The 17,467-nt window shown below is 53.4% G+C and overlaps 2 protein-coding genes across 3 annotated transcripts in view; one reads left to right on the top strand and one right to left on the bottom strand.

The window, feature by feature from the left end:
* The window catches only part of ARHGAP44 (Rho GTPase activating protein 44), a 30,394-nt gene extending 28,514 nt beyond the window's left edge, over window positions 1-1,880 (bottom strand). For both annotated transcript variants that reach the window (XM_062610518.1, XM_062610519.1), the window contains exon 1: window positions 1,528-1,880. In XM_062610518.1, the coding sequence (XP_062466502.1) occupies window positions 1,528-1,580 (53 nt within the window). In that variant the 5' untranslated portion in view covers window positions 1,581-1,880. The remainder of the gene's footprint in view (window positions 1-1,527) is intronic.
* Window positions 1,881-4,359: 2,479 nt separating this feature from the next.
* On the top strand, window positions 4,360-16,799 carry TSEN54 (tRNA splicing endonuclease subunit 54). Its single transcript, XM_062610522.1, has 11 exons — window positions 4,360-4,437; window positions 4,547-4,705; window positions 6,443-6,506; window positions 6,651-6,734; window positions 9,829-9,927; window positions 10,219-10,271; window positions 10,624-10,722; window positions 12,458-13,092; window positions 13,630-13,690; window positions 14,374-14,490; window positions 15,536-16,799. The coding sequence occupies exons 1-11, from the start codon at window positions 4,409-4,411 to the stop codon at window positions 15,684-15,686; spliced, it is 1,551 nt and encodes a 516-aa protein (XP_062466506.1). The 5' UTR covers window positions 4,360-4,408; the 3' UTR covers window positions 15,687-16,799.
* Window positions 16,800-17,467: the final 668 nt, after the last annotated feature.

The following is a 17,467-nucleotide window of genomic DNA, read 5'->3' as shown; positions in this document are numbered from 1 at the left end:
CCAAGCCACTCTCCTGCACTGCATTCTTGTCCCATGTTCCTGCCTCGATATTCTCGCACGGTGTTCCGGTACTATCTTCCCACACTGCACTTGCTCCCTCACCGCATTCCTGCACCATGATCCCACACGATGCTCCTGCAGCATGCTCCCGCACCAGATTCCCACAGCATGCTCCTAAACCGCATTCCCACATCACAGGCTCGCACTGTGTTCCTGCTACTGCACTCCTGCCCAGCCAGCACAGCCCCAGCCGGTGTCTTGCCACCATCCCGGACCCCTGCCTGTACGGCGGTCACCAACTGCTGCCACCAATCGCCACCAGCCTGGCTGAGGATGCAGAGCCAGCAAGATGTCCCCATTGCCATGGGGGACACGGTAAGGGGGCACACAGGGGATTGTCAGCAGAAATCCAAGCCCTTGGCTGGCTCCAGGAGGGAATGCTGAGCCCAACAGCCCAGCCGTGCCTGTGCCGATGCCCCATGCCACACTGGGAAGGAAAAAATAAATCCCTCCCCTCTCCAGCTGCAAAATCTCCTGGAATTACACAACAGCCAACACCAAACCCTGGGCCTGGCCATGCATCAGTGCACACGGGCATGGTCCCCCACACCTCACAGCCACCCCATGGGAGGCCACTCATGGGTGCTGGGGGGAGCAGACCAGTGGGGCACCCCACAGCATGAGGGCTAGGATGGGCAGACAGTGGGTGTCCCTGCAGCCCAGCCCTGGGACACAGAAAATGGGCAGGGGCAGGTAGGGTGAGAGCCGGGGCAGGCAGGATAGTGGATAAAAGGTGCAAGGTGTGGGGCAGGGCAAGGAGGGCAGAGGGTGTGAGCATGGGGACAGGGAGGGGTTAACGAGCAGGCAGGGTGCAGGCTGGGGTTGCAGGCATAGAAGGAGGCAGGGAATGGGCCAGGAGGAAGCAACCTGTGGGCACTGGGACAAGTGGAGCAGGCAGGACGCGGGCACTGGGGCTGCAGGGCATAGCGTGGGCAGAGGGTCGGTAGGGTGCAGGCATGGAGCAGGCAGGACGGGCAGTAGGGCAAGGGGCATATGGGAGAGCAGGAAGGTCACGGACTGGGAGCATAGGCAGTGGGGCAGGTAGGTGGCAAGCTGGGGAGCAGGGGCAGTAGGGTGGGCAGGAACACGTGCAATAGGAAGAGGGCAGGAAGCAGGCAGGGTATAGGAAAGGAGCAGTGGGGCTGGCAGGAAGCAGCCAAGACAGTGACGGGATGGGCAGGGGCAGTGGGGTAGGCAGGGAGCAGGTAGGGTACAGGATCAGGAGCAGGCAGGTGCAGTGGGGTGGCAGGGCACAGGCAGGAAGCAGGCAAAGGAACTGGCAAGGGGTGGGATTAGGGGCAGTGGGGCAGGCAGGATGGAGATAGAGCATGGGATGGGAGCCGAAGCTGCAGGCAGGGAGCAGGTGCTGCAGGGAGGGGGCAGGATGAAGATGCAGCGGAACAGGCAGGGGGCAGGCAGGGCGCGGCCCATCCGCATCCCCATCCCCATCCCCATCCCTATCCCTACCTGCCCACGGTCTGGTTGGCGAGCTGGCGCATGCGGTTGAATTGCTTCTTCATGGTGGCGGCGGCGGCGCGGGCGCCCCTCAGGCGGGAGGGCAGCGGGGGGCCACTGGCCGCCCCTCCCGCATCCTCGCCGGGCCGGGCCGGGCCGGGCCGAGCCGAGCCGAACGGGCCCGATGCCCCTGCGCGGCTCCGCGCCTCCGCCTGCGCGGGCCCCGCCGCGCTCCGCGCCCCCCGCTCCGCACCGCTCCGCACCGCCCCCGGCCGAGGCGGCGATGGGAAATGTAGTCCGGGACCGCGCCCCCCCGGCGAGGCCGGCAGGGTCGGGGGCACCTTGGGTCGTGCCTGGCCCAGGCATCCCCCCGGCCACCCCCCTGCATCCCTCTGCTGCCCTCAGCATCCCCCATCACTCTCTGCATCCCCCAGCACCCCCCCTCCCCACCGCTCCTGCATCCACCGCCACCTTCCTGCATCCCCCTGCACTAGGGAAGGCATCGGGGCCCTGGAGGGCTCAGATAAAGCCCATTTCTGGCCCCCGGCAGGTTCTGCTAAAGCCTGGCAAAGCCCTCCAGGTACCACGACAAGCAGAAGGAGCAACAGTGGGCTCTGGGAAAGCCCAGCAAAGCCCATCAGATGTTCCAAAAGACAGCAGGGGCCTTGGCAATCTATGGCAAAGCTCACCAAGCCATTGGTCATCCCGGCAGGCAGACTGGACAAAGCAAGGCTCCTGCAAAACCCACCATGGAAAGCTGTTGAGTATTTTGGAAGGCAGCAGAGGCTGTGGTGGTCTCAGGCAAAGTAGGCCAAATCAATCCAGGCATTCAGGAAGGCAGCTGGGGGTTTGGAAGGTAATAGGAAAGTCCACCAAAGCCTGTCAGGAATTTTGGGAAGTAGCAGGGGCACTGGTGGTCTCTGGCAAAGTGAAAGCCCCCGAGTACTATGGAAAGCAGCAGGAGCCCTGCTGGGCACTGGCAAAGGCTGCCAAAGCCAGCCAGGCGTTCCGAAGACATCAGTGGCCCTGGCATTCCCTTGTCAGCCCGGCAGAGCTTGCCGGGCATTTCAGAAAGCTGCAGGGGTCCTGTCGGGCAGCAAAGACCAAAGGGCACTCTGCAGGCAGCAGGGCCCCGGAAGGCTCTGGCAAACCCACAAAGCCCACCAGGAAGCCTGGAAGGTTTTCCCAGAGCTCACCTGCTGGTGGTCCTGTAAAGAACAGGGTGCTCCCCGACCCTGGCAGCTGAAATCCCCATATTGGAAAGAAATGTGAACTGAGATGTCTTGGCATTCCCGAGTCTTATAACCACAGTGAGTGACAAAAGCAAATTGTGGATCAGAGCCTTTCCTTTGCAGTTTGAACACATCCACTATAAGGAAAGTCTGAGTTACAAAAAGCAGGGACAGACAATCAGTTGAAAGCCACAGGATGTGCAACCTGGGATTATGTTTTAAGCAGGCAGTCCAAACAGTCTCCAAAATACATGTTTTTGAAAATGAGGGGGAAAAAGCCCTGCCAGCATCCAGCGTGCTGCCCCTCACCAGTCCTCATTCCCTCACATACCACAGAGGGGCACCACTGACCAAAAATTGCTTCACCTCCTCACAGGATGAAGGCTCAACTGAGGAGAAGGAAATAATTAAGCAGGAAGTGAAAATTAAACCATTCCGTGGAAAATGAAGGGGAAGGGTTTATGCATTCATCTACCTAAGCTAGTGCCTTGTCAAAGGACTGTTATTGGGAAACCACGGTGGGAAACAGGGACTCTGCTGGGGCAATGCTGTATTTTTCCTGCTTGAGGCCCAGTGGCTCCTGAGAAACAGTAACAGCCCCCGACGGGAGAAACCTCCTTTCCCAGTACCACTCCTGCTCCGGGAGCTGCGGCACATGCCTGAGAGTGCATGGCATCAGCAGTGGGGGCTGTGGGGGACCCGGGAGGAGAGGAAGCATCTGCTCTGTGCTGAACACAGCCACTTCCAGATGACTGCCTGGTTCCAGATGGCCCTGAACTGTCCCATCACAGGGCACAGCTGAACCCATTGCTGATGCTGGTGATGCCTCTGGGGAAATGTATTTAAGAAAGGGCAAAATTCCATGTGGCACTGAGGAGAGGGAGGGAAGAGGGGGGGGGAAGAAGGAAGTGTGAGAGGTGACAGCAAGGTAGCGGCAATGCCAGGGAGGAGGGGAAGAAGAGGTGGCCCAGGTGCTGGACCAGATGTTCAACAGAAGCCCCTGAAGTCATAGAATCACAGAATGTTTTGTGTTGAAGGGACCTTAAAGCTCCTCCAGCTCCAACCCCTGCCACGGGCAGGGACACCTTCCACTGGAGCACCTTGCTCCAAGCCCCTGTGTCCAACCTGGCCTTGAACACTGCCAGGGATGGGGCAGCCACAGCTTCTCTGGGCACCCTGTGCCAGCGCCTCAGCACCCTCACAGGGAAGAGCTTCTGCCTAAGAGCTCATCTCAGTCTCCCCTCTGGCAGGTTAAAGCCATTCCCCTTGGCCTGTCCCTGCAGGCCCTTGTCCCAAGCCCCTCTCCAGGTTTTCTGTTGACCCTTCCGAAGCAGACATCCATGCCTGGGACTAATGTTAATTGGCAAGAAATGACTTTTCCCAAAGCCCAGCCTGTGTTACCTGTGTCAGTGGGTGACCGATCTCCCTGCCTCTATCCCAACCCAGGAGCTGTTTCACTCCCTCCCCCGTGCCGTGAGGAGGGGGTCAGAGGGGCGCCGCCACCTCCGGGAGCTCCCCGCCAAGAGCCGGCCCTGGCGGCAGCATGGGGAGAACCGCAGTGCTCGCAGTCCTCCGAGCCCCCAGGGGGCGCGCTAGCGGCGCCTCGCTGTGTCGGCGCTGGGGCCCGGCGGCGGCCGGAAGCGGCTGCGTGCGGTGAAAGCATGGAGGCGGGGAGCTCGCGCCCTCTGAGGTAGGCTGGTGCCGGCCGTGCGAGGGCCGCGGCACGGGGAGGCCGCGGGGCGGGTGTCGCTGCTCTCGGCTTCCCGGCCCCTCACCGTGCCGCGCCTCTCGCCTCGCAGCGCGGCGCAGCTACGGGCGGCCGGCGGCCGGCAGGCCTCGAAGCGCGCGCAGGGCCAGAAGGACTTCATCCCCGACGGCTCGGCCGAGCAGGCGGAGAGGCTGCGCCTGTGCCAGGAGGAGCAGTGGCGGCTGCTCTCCGAGGAGCGGGTGGTGCGGCGGTGAGTCCCCGCGGCTGGGCGCGGAGCGCTGTGGAGCGCTGGGGCACAGCGGCTGTAGCAGCGCAGTGTTAACGGCAGGGAGGTGTCCGCAGTCAGGTCCCTTACCCATCCCTTCGTTCACCTGCTGGGGAGGAGGAGCCGGGGGAGCACACCCCGGCGGTTCCCTGGGGAGCAGGAACTTGCACCGGCACCGGGGGCCTCAGTGCGGGTGTTCAGACAGTCCCCTGGTTCTCTCAGGTGTGTGTGTTCTCCTGTAGCCTTTGTAGACAGCAGCCACTGTATTCCTGTGTGACCTGAGTTACACGGCATCTTGTAGATGAATGGTAGAATCCCAGACTGGTTTGGGTTGGAAAGGACCTTAAAGCTCATCCAGTCCCAACTGCCTGCCACGGGCAGGGACACCTTCCACTAGAGCAGCTTGCTCCAAGCCCCTGTGTCCAACCTGGCCTTGAGCACTGCCAGGGATGGGGCAGCCACAGCTTCTCTGGGCACCCTGTGCCAGCACCTCAGCACCCTCACAGGGAAGAGCTTCTGCCTAAGAGCTCATTTCATTCTCCCCGCTGGCAGGTTAAAGCCATTCCCCTTGGCCTGTCCCTACAGGCTCTTGTCCCAAGCCCCTCTCCAGGTTTCCTGCAGCCCCTTTAGGCACTGGAGCTGCTCTAAAGTCTCACCTTAAGAAGCTTTCTCTTCTCTAGGCTGACCCAGCCCAGCTCTCTCAGCCTGGCTCCAGAGCAGAGCTGTTCCAGCCCTCGAAGGATCTCTGTGGCCTCCTCTGGAATTGCTCCAACGGATGCTTATGTGTGGCCTTGTGCGGATTTGGCCTCCTCACAGTGTCCTTGGGTTATCAGTTTTAGTGGTTTTTAACAGCACTACCAGTCTCTGGAGTTTACAGTTTTTTGGGCGACTTTCACATGCTCCCTGTCAGTGCACACTCTTTGGCCAGTTGTTTTCTGGTCATGGTTTCTCTGTCTGCACTGTTAAGTAGCAGCAGAAACTATTCACATAAAATTACAGCCCTGGGGACTCTAGAATGGTGACCTCCCACAGACAGGCAGGTCTTCCTGTGTTATCTTCCACTGCTGTCAAAGTCAGATTTGTGGAAGTACATCTGTAAATGTGTGTCTTGGATCAGCAGTGGAGGCTCTAGAGATGGGGGGGGGGGGTGTGAGGTGTGTGTGACAGGGTAGGTTTATGTTTCCTTTCAGATGGGGAAACTGTGCTACTGACTAAAGATGTTCTGTTCTGGGGTCTGTTCTGGACCCTACAGGTCTTGCCTTCTGTTTCTTTAAGGCAGCTACTAAAAATGAATGTTTGCATTCTTGAAGAGTCACCCTTCACTATTCCATTTGCTGGTTTTTGGTTGGGTTTGTGGTTTGTTTTTTTTTCTTCCCTGTAGGGTCCTGTAGGTGGGATGCAGCAATTTGAGTGTCTTGGCAGCATCTGAACAGTTGTATAATCTGTCATGGTTTAGGCCACGCATCCCTAGCTGGCTGCTGTAGCCTATGGACAGGTGTCTGTGATGCTGACTGATGACACTTTTGGTCTTCAGTTGGTGATGACAAAATCTTCAGCTGGTGCTGCTAGATCCAGAGGATGCTGTCTTTCTAAGGCCTCCCCCTGTAAAAATGCCACCTGGAAGTCTGCTGCCTTTTGATACCTTCCTGATCTTGTTGGGTTGCTACAGCAGGAGTTGACGGTAAGACATGCCAATACTAACCTAATCTTTAACCTTCTCAGGGGGAATCTGGTAAAAGCAGAGTGGAAGCCAGAACAGGGCATCGTGGAGCTGCAGTCCCCTGCGGTGAGTGACCTACAAAGTGTACTTGGTGCCATAATCTGCTGCTGGCCTTTGCAGATTCCTTAATTTGCTGCTTGAAGTGGGGAAAAAACTGCTTGTCAGCAGGGACCAGCCACAGCCCATCGTGGATTTGTGCTTCTGTTCCAGGGGAAGTTCTGGCACACCATGGGGTTCACACAGCATGGCAAACAGTGCCTTCTGCCTGAGGAAGCTCTATACCTGCTGGAGTGTGTAAGTAGGATACCTGGGCATGGATGGGGCATTGTGTCCTTTTGAAATGACCGAGGAAGCTGTAGCAGCTTTAGAATCATAGAACAGTTTGGGTGGAAGGGACCTTCAAAGCAAATCTAGTCCAACCCCTTGCAATGAGCAGGGACAGCTTCAATTAGATCAGGTTGCCCAGAACCACATCCAGCCTGGCCTGGAATGTCCTCAGGGATGGGGCGTCCACCACCTCTCTGGGCAACCTGTGCCAGTGTTTCACTACCCTTATTGTAGAGACTTTTTTCCTCGCATCCAGTCTCAGTCTTCCCCTTTTAGTTTAAAGCCATCACTCCTTGTCCTGTCTTGCTAAAAAGTCTCTTCTCTTTCTTATAGGCCCCTTTTAGGAACTGAAAGGCCACAATAAGTTGTCCCTGAAATCTTCTCTTACCCAGGCTAAACAACCACAACTCTCTCAGCCTCTTCTCACAGGAGGGGTGCTCCATCCCTCTGATCATTTTTGTGGCCTTTCTCTGGACCCTCTCCACAGGTCTATATCTTTCCTGTACTGAAGACTTCAGAGCTGGATGCAGTGCTCCGTGCAGGGGCTCACCAGAGCAGAACAGAGGGGCAGAATCACCTCCCTTGGGCTGCTGGCCCTCTGAATGCAGTCCAAGATACAATTGGCCTTCTGGCCAACATTCTGATTTCACTTGCCTTGTTGTCCTGGGTTCAGCAGTAGCAGTCATTTTTCTCCTTCTTAGTAGCTGGTGCAGTGCTGTGGCTTTGACTTTCAGCCTGGGAACAGCACTGATAACACCAATGGTTTTAGTTGTGGCTCAGTAACGTTTACTCTGACCAAGGACTTTCTGAGTCTCGTGCTCTGCCAGGGAGGAGGGGAAGCCAGGAGGAAGCAGAGACAGGACACCTGACCCAAACTGGCCAAAGAGGTATTCCATATCGCAGCATGTCATGCCCCGTATATAAAGTGGGGGCAGTTACCCGGAAGGGCTAGATCACTGCTCGGGTCGGGCTGGGTATTGGTTGGCAGGTGGTGAGCGGTTGTATTCTCTTCCCTTGTTATTTCCCTTATCATCATTATTATTGGTGGTAGCAGCAGTGGTTTTGTGTTATACCTTAGTTACTGGACTGCTCTTATCTCAACCCATGGGAGTTACATTCTTTGGATTCTCCTCCCCATCCCTCCAGGAGCTGGGGGAGAAAGGGAGGGGAGTGAGCGAGTGTCTGTGTGGTTCTGGGCTGTGGGCTGGTCTTAAACCATGACACTTGCATTGGTCACTGGTGTGGTTTGAGCAGGTGATAAACCCTTGGTTCTTGAGGAATGGTCTCTTTTTGCCTGTTGCTGATGGAGCTCTTTGTCTCCAAGCCGTGGGTTATTATTTTGTACTCTTCAGGAGCCCCTGTGTCACTGACAGCATGTGTCAGTGTCCGGTTTATTCCGCTGGTATTATTTTTAACCCACTCCTATGTCAAATACAGTGATAGAGACAAGGAGTTTTACCTGATCTGAACTGTTGGTACAGCAGGAATGAATCAGCTTTCTTACCAGAGTGAAAGAAGCATGAGAAGCAAGTTACAGAGTTTTCCATTGAGATCTCTTTCTTGCTCTGGGGATGATGAAGCACACATTTATGTATTAGTTATTTCTTTAATGAAATCTGTGTATGGGGACTTGGCCTTCCACAGTTCAGGAAAACACACTGTTCCGGGAACTTCTGGAAATGAGATCAAACCATTATCTGCTGTTCCTTGCAGGAGTTAATTGGAATAAAAGGGTTTGACACTAAGAAACTTTTCCTCAGAGCTGTGTGCAATTAATTAGGACGTCCGAGACTGGTCAATGCCTTTTCTGTCATAAACTGACTTCTTCCCTTGTCCCCAGTGTATCTTACAGATTTTGCAGTGGCAGAGTTCAGAAGTTCCGTAGCACAGATTTTCTGTGCTTCTCCTTGAAGCTGATAGGAATTAGTGAAACCCTCTCAAGCCTGGCAGGGCCACACTGAGGCACTAAATCAGACCTTTCCATGTGAAGGGTGTTGGTAGGAGAGAGTTCTGGAGCAGCCAGTGCTGTACATGCTTGACAATCACAGATATTTGGGCTTCCTATTTGACATCTCTTCTCAGTATGTATGGAAGAAAGAAATCTAAATGGGGCAGATGGGAGTGAGACTAAGTTGTTTTCAGTGCTTCTCTTCTTGCAGAAATGCTGGTGAGGGCTCAGCTGGATTTCTTTGTCATAAAAAGGGCTTTTTTTTGGTCTCTCCACCAAAGCCTGGAATCCTTCTGATCTAAAGGGGAGCTTTTTTTTTCCTTTAGCAAAACTTAATCAGATAATGGGCATCTGATGCCATCCCTTAAGTCCAAACTACAGAGGTTGGGCTTTTTTAGCTCTGCCATTTTGACAAATAGATCGGAAACAAATTGATGAAAATTCAGTTATTTGGTTAGTTGCTGATTACAGGGTCTCTCCCCAGTTAGGTGCCTTCAGCCCATCCCGGGGGGAGCTGTGGTTCTTAGTGTGGTGTTTGCTTTGTTTGGGTGAACACTGTCTTAAAAAAAAAAACAACAAAACCCAGCAAGGTCAAAAAGAGAAGCTTCACCTACAACTGCCTGAGGGAGGTGAATTGCTGTTGCCTGGGGAATGTAGCAATGGGATGACTGGGGCTGCAGTAAATGCTTCAGGGGAGCCACCAGGTGGTGGCATCTGAGGACACCATCAATTCGTCTGCTCCAGCTCTCTCAGTTGTGCTGGTTCTAAAAGGTTTTGTGGTTGTGCTGTGTCCTGAGTCACTGAGTTCATCAAAGTTAAAGAAATTTATCTCGCAAAGCAATCATCATTTTAATAGTTGAGCATCGTGCTCCCTGCAGCATCCTCCAAACAGAAGCAGCTGGAGCTGACAGTGGTGGGTGTGAACTGATTGCCTGGCTGCTAAAATAAGGGCATGGGGGAACTGGGCATGGGAGAGGGACTATGAATAATCCAGGTGGCACATGGATATCATGTCAAGGAGGGTGCTGGGACCAGCTGTCAGGAAGAGAACAGTGTGAGCTTATGTAGGTTTGTTCTCTGTGATTCTTTCAACACCAAGCTTTTGCCCTCCAGGGCTCTCTTCAGCTCTTTCACAGGGATCTTCCCTTGTCCATTGAGGAAGCCTACGAGATCCTGCTGTCCCAGGAGGCAATGGACCTGCCACATTACCAGGTGTGTTGAGACCTCCAGGTGTGTTGAGACCTCCAGCTGGTGCAGGGAGCCCGGCCTCTGCCACACTACCTCCTCCAGTGGCTGAGAGCAGAGTGGGACAGTCAGGGAGAGAAGTTTTTCCCACTCAGTTTTCTAGATGATCTGCTCCTGTTTTCCCACCTTTGCTTTGGGTCCTCACCTTGGCATTTTCCCCTCTGCGAGTGCTGCACTGTGTTTGCTCAGTGACAGCAAAACTGAAGTGAATTGTCTTGGGGGTAGTTGTTTAACCCTTTTGCTTTCCTTTACTCTAAGGTGTTCAGCCACTTGAAGCAACTGGGTTATGTTGTACTGAGATTCGACCCCAGGTAACAGATTTTTCCTTTCTGTGCTGCTTTTTCCTTTCTGAAGACCCTGAGCAGCTCTGTGCCTGCTACATGGCCCCAGTGGAACAGCAGCAAAGAGGACTTTGACCCTGCATTCCTTCTCTTGGGAAGATTAAAGGCTAAAAGTGGCACTCTACTCTTCCTTGCTCCTCCCTCTTGAGGAGGTGGTTGGGAATATGAAATGGGGCATGAACTGAGGACCATCCTGGTCTTGCTTGTGGATTTTCTGTGCCTGAAAGAAAAGGTTTTCGTTGCTGTATTCCAAGGCTGAGCAAAAAGGGCAATTCCACTACCTCACCCTGCTCTTAGCCTCTGTGTTGGTGTCTCCTTGCAGCACTGTCCTGTCTCCCTACGAGAGGCAATTGAATTTGGAAAGTCACTGCAAAAGCTCTGGGAAACACCATTGCAAAAGGAGGAGGAGTTCCAGTCCCCGGTAAGGATGTGGCCCAAAGCTGCCTTCCGTCCTCTCCCAGGCCCTGCTGGCTCAGGAACAGCTATTTCATCACTGCATCCTAGTGCTAAGATGGGCAAACTGAACTGCCAACTGCCATGGTGAGATGCCAAAATAGAAGGATAGAGAAGTCAGTGGAGAAGAAACACATGGCAGGAGAGTTGTCTTGCTCTCTTTTAGAGGGAATGCAAACACCGCAGTGCATCTTGCACTTATTCATCCCCTCAGGGCAACTTACACTCTAGATCTAAACAGCAGAGAGCATAGTTGGGTCCTGATACTTGCACGTGGCCTCTAAGTGTTGCCAAAATGCAAACAGAAAATGCTTTAATTAATAATTTTGTTAATAATTCTGACAGCTTCCAGTAGGTGGCATCATCATCTGAGAGACAAGTGAGGATGACTGTGGTCTATGGGTCCATTCCTGCTGTCAGGTGAATCAGTCCCTGAGGAGTTAGGAAATTCTAGGAACTGGAAGATAAAACTGCTGGTTTAAGAACTGCCCCATCTTCTCTGGGACAAGGGGCTGAATCTCATACCAGTAAGAGGCAATGGCAGGAAGGTTTCTGCCTGGCCTGTGCTGGTTTGGCTGAAGTCCATAATGTTTGCATGGAAGCGTTTGGGTCAGTATATGGGCTATGTGGAGGCTGCATGGCAGGTGGGGAGTGTGTGTCTATACAGATCAAGGCTGGGATTCTGGGTGTTGAAGTTAAACCTCATGCAGGACTGCTGAGAAATGTATTCCGCTTTTGGCATTCACTGCTTGGTTTTGGCCTGCTTTTAGAATCATAGAATCAGTTGGGTTGGAAAAGACCTTTAGGACCAAGTCCAGCCTTTCCCCAGTACTGTCAAGTCCATCACTAACCCATGGCACTGAGGCCTCATCTACACGGTGTGTGAACACTTTGCAGGGATGGTGACTCCAGCACTGCCCTGGGCAGCCTGTTCCAATGCCTGAGCACCCTCTGGGGAAAGAATTGTTCCTCAGCTCCATCCAAACCTGCCCTGGTGCAGCTTGAGGCCGTTTCCTCTTGTCCCATCCCTTGTTCCTTGGGAGCAGAGCCCAGCCCCTCCTGGCTCCATCCTCCTCTCAGGCACTTGCAGGCAGCGATCAGGTCCCCCCTGAGCCTTCTCTTCCCCAGACTGAACCCCCGAGGTCCCTCAGCCCTTCCCCATCACCCCTGTGCTCCAGGCCCTGCACCAGCTCCATTCCCTTCTCTGGCCCCTCTCCAGCACCTCAGTGTCTCTCTTGCAGTGAGGGGCCCAGAGCTGAACACAGGATTTGAGGTGCGGCCTCACCAGTGCCCAGCACAGGGGCACAATCCCTGCCCTGGCCCTGCTGCCGCACTGGTGCTGATACAGGCCAGGATGCTGGGGGCTTCCTGGCTGCCTGGGCACAAACTGCTCATGGTCAGCTCCATCACTCAGCACTCCCAGGTCTTTCTCCATGGAGCAGCTTTCCAGCCGCTCTTCCCCAGGCAGGACTGTTGCAGGTGGTTATTGCTTTTTTCCCTTCTTGTTTTGTCACACAAGCAGATGCGTTCCTTCCAGCCAAGAGGTTGTTGTCAAGGCTTTTCAGACTTGTCTGGGGTTCCTTCCACCTTTGCTGTCTTGATAGACTGCATTCTTCCTGTTAGCAGGGAGGAGTCAAGATTCAAAGGCAATAAAGTTCCACCACATGCTGCTCTCCCTTTTATGCTGCTGCTTCTGTCTTTAGGTCACATGAGAAGAAATACAAGATATCAGAGGACCTTCCAGAGGCTGAAGGTACCTCCGAAAAAGCTGGAGGTAACTGTGGAGACTCCAGCTGCCTTACCACAGAGGAAAAGCCCTTGTCAGAGCAGCCAAAGGAACCAGAAGCTGGCAGTGGAGAGGGGGAGTCAAACTCAGTTCCCCTGGATACAGGACAAAAGGATTCCCTGAGCCCCTCCAGGAGCTGGGCTGGAGACCACAAGGAGAGCAGCACTGGTACCCATGCACCCCGCTGGGATTTTACCACCATTGTCTTGCCAAACGTGGCCCCAGACCAGCCATGCACACATCTGCCCTCACCTGATGACAGGCTCCTGCCAGAGAACGTGCCGGGGAGGGAGGTTGATGCAGCTTGCTGGTGCTCATGCATCAATCAGAAACAGGAGAAGCTGTCACGGAAGGAAAGGGAGCAGCGAGAGAAGGAAAGCAGGTACAAGAGCAGTGTCAATGCTGACCGGGAGGTGAGGCGCTGCTCCAGCTGGCAGGAGTACAAAGCCCTTTTGAAGCAGAGGAGCCAGCAGAGGATTTGGAAGCGACCGCGGCATCTCTGGGACCAAGCTGTCACACCACTTTTGCGGCCAGATGAAGCTACCTCACCAGGTACTGGAGAGGGACCCTTTTTCACCCCCAGCCCTCTGAAATTTTGCTCCTGATTCACAGCAGCAAAAGGGGTGATGTGGAGAAGCTGAACTTCAGTTTAGTTAACAGTACCTTGAGGAGAATCTCATTAGAAGGCCTAGGCGAAGCAGGCAGAGGAGCCCAGCCATGGGTGTGGCAGGAGAGAAGAAAGCTTCTCCTCTGCTTTTCTATCTCTTTCTATAGCCCACTCAAAGGCCAGGATAAATACAGCCTTGGGAGGTCTTCTAATCCATTCCGCATGTTGTGCTGTACTTCAGTCCTTTCTGCTGTGTTTCAGCATGTGAAATCCGGGCCAGCAAGATGCAAAGCAACTGCAGGGTGTTGTGGGCTGTGTGCTGGAGGAGATGACGAAGTTGACATCTTTGAAGTAGCCACTGGTGACTGTGGTGCTGCCAGCCATTGTCAGAGGAGGAAGGCTTGTGGGTGGTGGTGGTGTGCTTGGAGTGCCCTGGGAGAGAAATAGCTGGTCTGATCCTTTCCTGTTCCTTCTCCCTCCAGCTGCGCTCCTCCAGCAGATCAGTGTGCTGCAGCCCTCCCACATCCTGGATGGAGCCTCTTGGTTAGTATCCAGCCAGCCAGCTCATAGCTGTTAGGGAGTGGCGATGTCTTATGACTGCCTGCTTGTGAGGTCTGTGAGATGCTCATGGCAACAATTTGGGTGCTGCCTGGCACCCAGGATGCCGAGAGAATCCAGCGCTCCAGGACCCTGTTGTAGTGAGTGGCTGACATTTCTGTGAGGTACCAGGTCCCGTAGCACAGATCTGGGGCATTCAAGGCCAGATAAAACATCAGGGTTGCTCTTTTCCTGTTGTTCGCTCTCTGCACCCCAGCCATGTCATCTCCCCCAGAGGTTTGGTTGGGTGTCACCTGAGCTCATCCCTGGAATGTTCTGCCATCCCTGCTGGAGTGATTATAAAACCTTGCCTTTGGGACTTTTGGTTCTGCTCTTGACTGAAAGAGTCTGCATGGTGTTTGTGTGGGGTCCCTGTAGGGCAGTGCAGGGCTTTGTTTCTTTTAGCGATGCTTCTTGCGGTGGGGGGTGCAGAAGAGGGAGCAGGGTAAGTGGGGGGCAGGAGCTTGCTCTGGTGTAGGAAGAAATGGAAACAGGTGCAGGGTCAGTCCTCTGCGGGGGGGGGTGAAGCCTTTCAAAGGCCCAAACTAGTTGGGCTTCTAGAGTTTTTGTGTCAATATCCTATAGCACTTCAATCCCATATGAAGGTGGATGTGTTCTCTCTTCTGCAGGCTGCAGCAGGACCCGGAGGGCATGAAAATCCACTTCAATGTGTATCAAGCAGATGCTGTGGCCCGGTTTAAGAAGACTAACCCCGGGAAGCCGTATGTCAGGATGTGTGTTCAGAGGTATCCAGGGGTCTTAGGCTGTGTTCTGAAACATTACATTTGCAGTTGTGGAAGTGATGTCTTAATGATGCGTAAATGACCTGGCATCTTGTGAGCTTTAGAGATGATCCCAGTGCCTCCCATGAGTGTGGTCCTGCCCAGAATTATTCTTTTTACCTCTCAGTTCTTCCTTTGTTGGAGGCTGTGGCTGACAATTTCCCCACCCCTTGCATTCAGCCCACACTATTTCATCATCTGGTTGTTGTTCATGTCATGTATTACTAGAGTCAGGGATAAGAAGTCACGGCTGTGTTTATGCAATGCTTGTGGAACTCAGGTAGAGCTCAGGTTTGCAGGGAGCTGTATGGTTCCTGAATCCTCAGCCAGTACAGATCCCAGTCGATTTCTGCAGCCATGTACCTCCCACAGGCTCAGGAACATGGCTTTAGTATTTTGATCTTTGTCAAATGTAACTTCAGGATCAGTATGAACATGGGATAGGTGTCTCCTTTCTTGCTGGATCACAACCTGATACTTAAACTCTGCAGGCAGAGTTCAGTCTGCCTTTTCTAATTTTGACAGACAAAAATTGTCCCTCCTCTACTTTCTGCAACTGTAGGGGAGCAGTGGAAGTGGTAATCCAGTTTTACAAAGGTCTGTCCTGAGCAAGTAGGATGGATGATCCTTGCTGCAGAAATGTTTTCATTTACAAGCAAAGAGACTCCGCAAACTTTAAAGGAGGGAAAAACAGCTCAGGTGTTGATCCCAGCAACCTAAAGATCTGCCTAGCACAAAGGTATTAAGATTGCACTGGGCTGGCAATTTGCCAGTTGCTGTGTGAGCTGCATCTAATGAACACAGCGTGGAGCAGTGGGCAGTTGCCCTTGGTTTTGGCAAAGGATTTGACAGCCCTCAGCTACCAGCATGCAGTACAGGCAGCGTCCTGCTTTGACTGAAAGGGGTGGGGAGGGTTGCTACCAAATCCCAAGCTTTCGTGGTTGCTGGCCAAGACAACTTTGTATTCCTCTCACTTTGAGAACAACAGGATATTTTTTTCTCCCTGCAGCTTTGATGAGCAGATCCCATCCCTCCGGGCTTTGAAGCAGGTTACATATCAGAGTGGGGACATCCCAGTGGTCTTTGCGCTGGTGGATCATGGAGAAATTGCCTTCTATTCACTAAAGGAATTCAAGCTGCCAGTTGATGTTAATCACTGAAGTTGCTGTCACTTGCAGAAATGGCATGGGATGAAGGGAAGAGATTTACTCTGGATTTGCTTTCTTGATTAATGAAATATTGCAGAAAATAGAGCCTATGAGAACTGGAACCTTGGGTAGTTGACCATTTTATTCACAGTTAGGCTTCACCCACCTAGTTGGCTCAGGCATAATAGGAAAATTTACAGTGAGCAAATGTGTGTGGCTTAGCAGGGCATTTCTCGACTGGAATACACACTGCTTTGTTCTTGAAGCCACTGGTTCTCCACTTTCTCATCTTGTGGACCACTAGTCCACCTTTTCTGTGTCATCTTGCACTAATCTGTGGACCATTAGAAAACACTGCTGGTGATTCTCTTGTCACATGTTAAGAACCACTGTGCTACAACAGTGGAGTGGTTGGAGAGTCATTTAGGTCAGTCAGGGACAGAATAAGCTGATCAGATCAGTGGTGGTGGCCTGAGCCTCTCTTGTTCAGCTGCACCAACAACCATCTGATCAGATCCTGATCTGGAAAAGGCACAGCCATAAAACTCAGCCACCCGGAATAAAGGTTAAGGCATTTAAGAGCAGGAAACTGTGCCTTGAACACACTTTCATCAGCTGGAGGTCGCAGAAAGCCCCAGATCCTTGATGATGGCACCCCAGCTTCATTCTAGAGTAGCTCTGCGGTGTTTGGCCACCGGTATCACCACACTGTGTCCAACAGTCTCACCAGTGCTATCCTGCTGCTGTTCCAGCCTGGCACTTTCTTTCCTGGCTGTGGATCCTTGTCTTGTCTTTTGTGAGTGAGAGTTTTCCAAGTAAAGAAAGAAGCTACAAATTCCTCAGGAACCTTCCAGTCCTGTGGCTGCTGTGCTCCGAACAAAGGACATCACTGCGTTCCAGGCCCTGCTGTGGGAGCTTCCCACCAGGTTATTCAGGTACTGAATTTGCTTTAGCCTCTATGCAGAAGTGCCAGGGGCCAGGCCCCACTCTGCTGACCACAGGGCGTCCAGTGTCCAGGTTTTTGATAGTGACTGGTTTAGATGCATTTTATTTGTTAATTTTTTAATTCCTTTGTTGAGAGGGAGAGGAGGCAAAGCAATAAAAAAGCCTTTTCCAACAATAGAAGCTTCTCAGCATGGTTCTTAATTTCCCCAGAAGCTATGCAGAGGGAGATGCTTAGTGGAGGCTACTGGGACCCCACTACCACCAGCTGGTGAATTCCTGCTTGTGGTCACACAGCTGCATGGCTGTGTAACCCCACTCTTGTGCCCGTCTGCTTTTGGATCCAGGTGCTGCCGCCCGGGAGGGCAGGAGCCCCTGTGTCCATCTACAGCTCCTGTGGGTACATGCCACCTGCAGCTCCTGCATGGTCAACAGTGTTGTAGCTCAAGGTGGCTGGGATCTGCTGCAGGGAGTACTGCCCTTAGGCCTGTTCCATGCACACACACCTGTTTTCAGGTGCTGGAAGTCAGCAAGGCTCTGAGGGTCTGAAGGCCCCTCCCACACACCCTCCCCTTCCTCTTTCTCCCTCCTCTGAAAGGTGCTTTTGCTCTGATAGTCCTCTTCAGATACGGGGTTGGCAGCTCCAGCCACTGGCCTCAGCGTTCTCCCAGAGCGCTGCACAGTTTAAAGGCACTGGGAAGGGAATTTCTAAGAACAGGCACAGCCAGGAGAGCTGCAGCCTGACCCATGGGGCTCAGCGTTTGTCCTGGAATTAGGTTAGACTCACTCCCGTTGATTTCAGTCAGTCTCATCTGCTTATGCCAAGGTGGAATTGTATCGATGAACTCTAC

This window comes from Pezoporus occidentalis, unplaced genomic scaffold (genome assembly GCF_034315485.1).
Source record: "Pezoporus occidentalis ecotype Australia unplaced genomic scaffold, CSIRO_AGI_Poc_V1 ctg148, whole genome shotgun sequence".
NCBI lineage: Eukaryota > Metazoa > Chordata > Aves > Psittaciformes > Psittacidae > Pezoporus > Pezoporus occidentalis.
The sequence above is the reverse complement of the archived record's forward strand: the minus strand, read 5'-3'. Positions and strand labels throughout refer to the sequence as shown.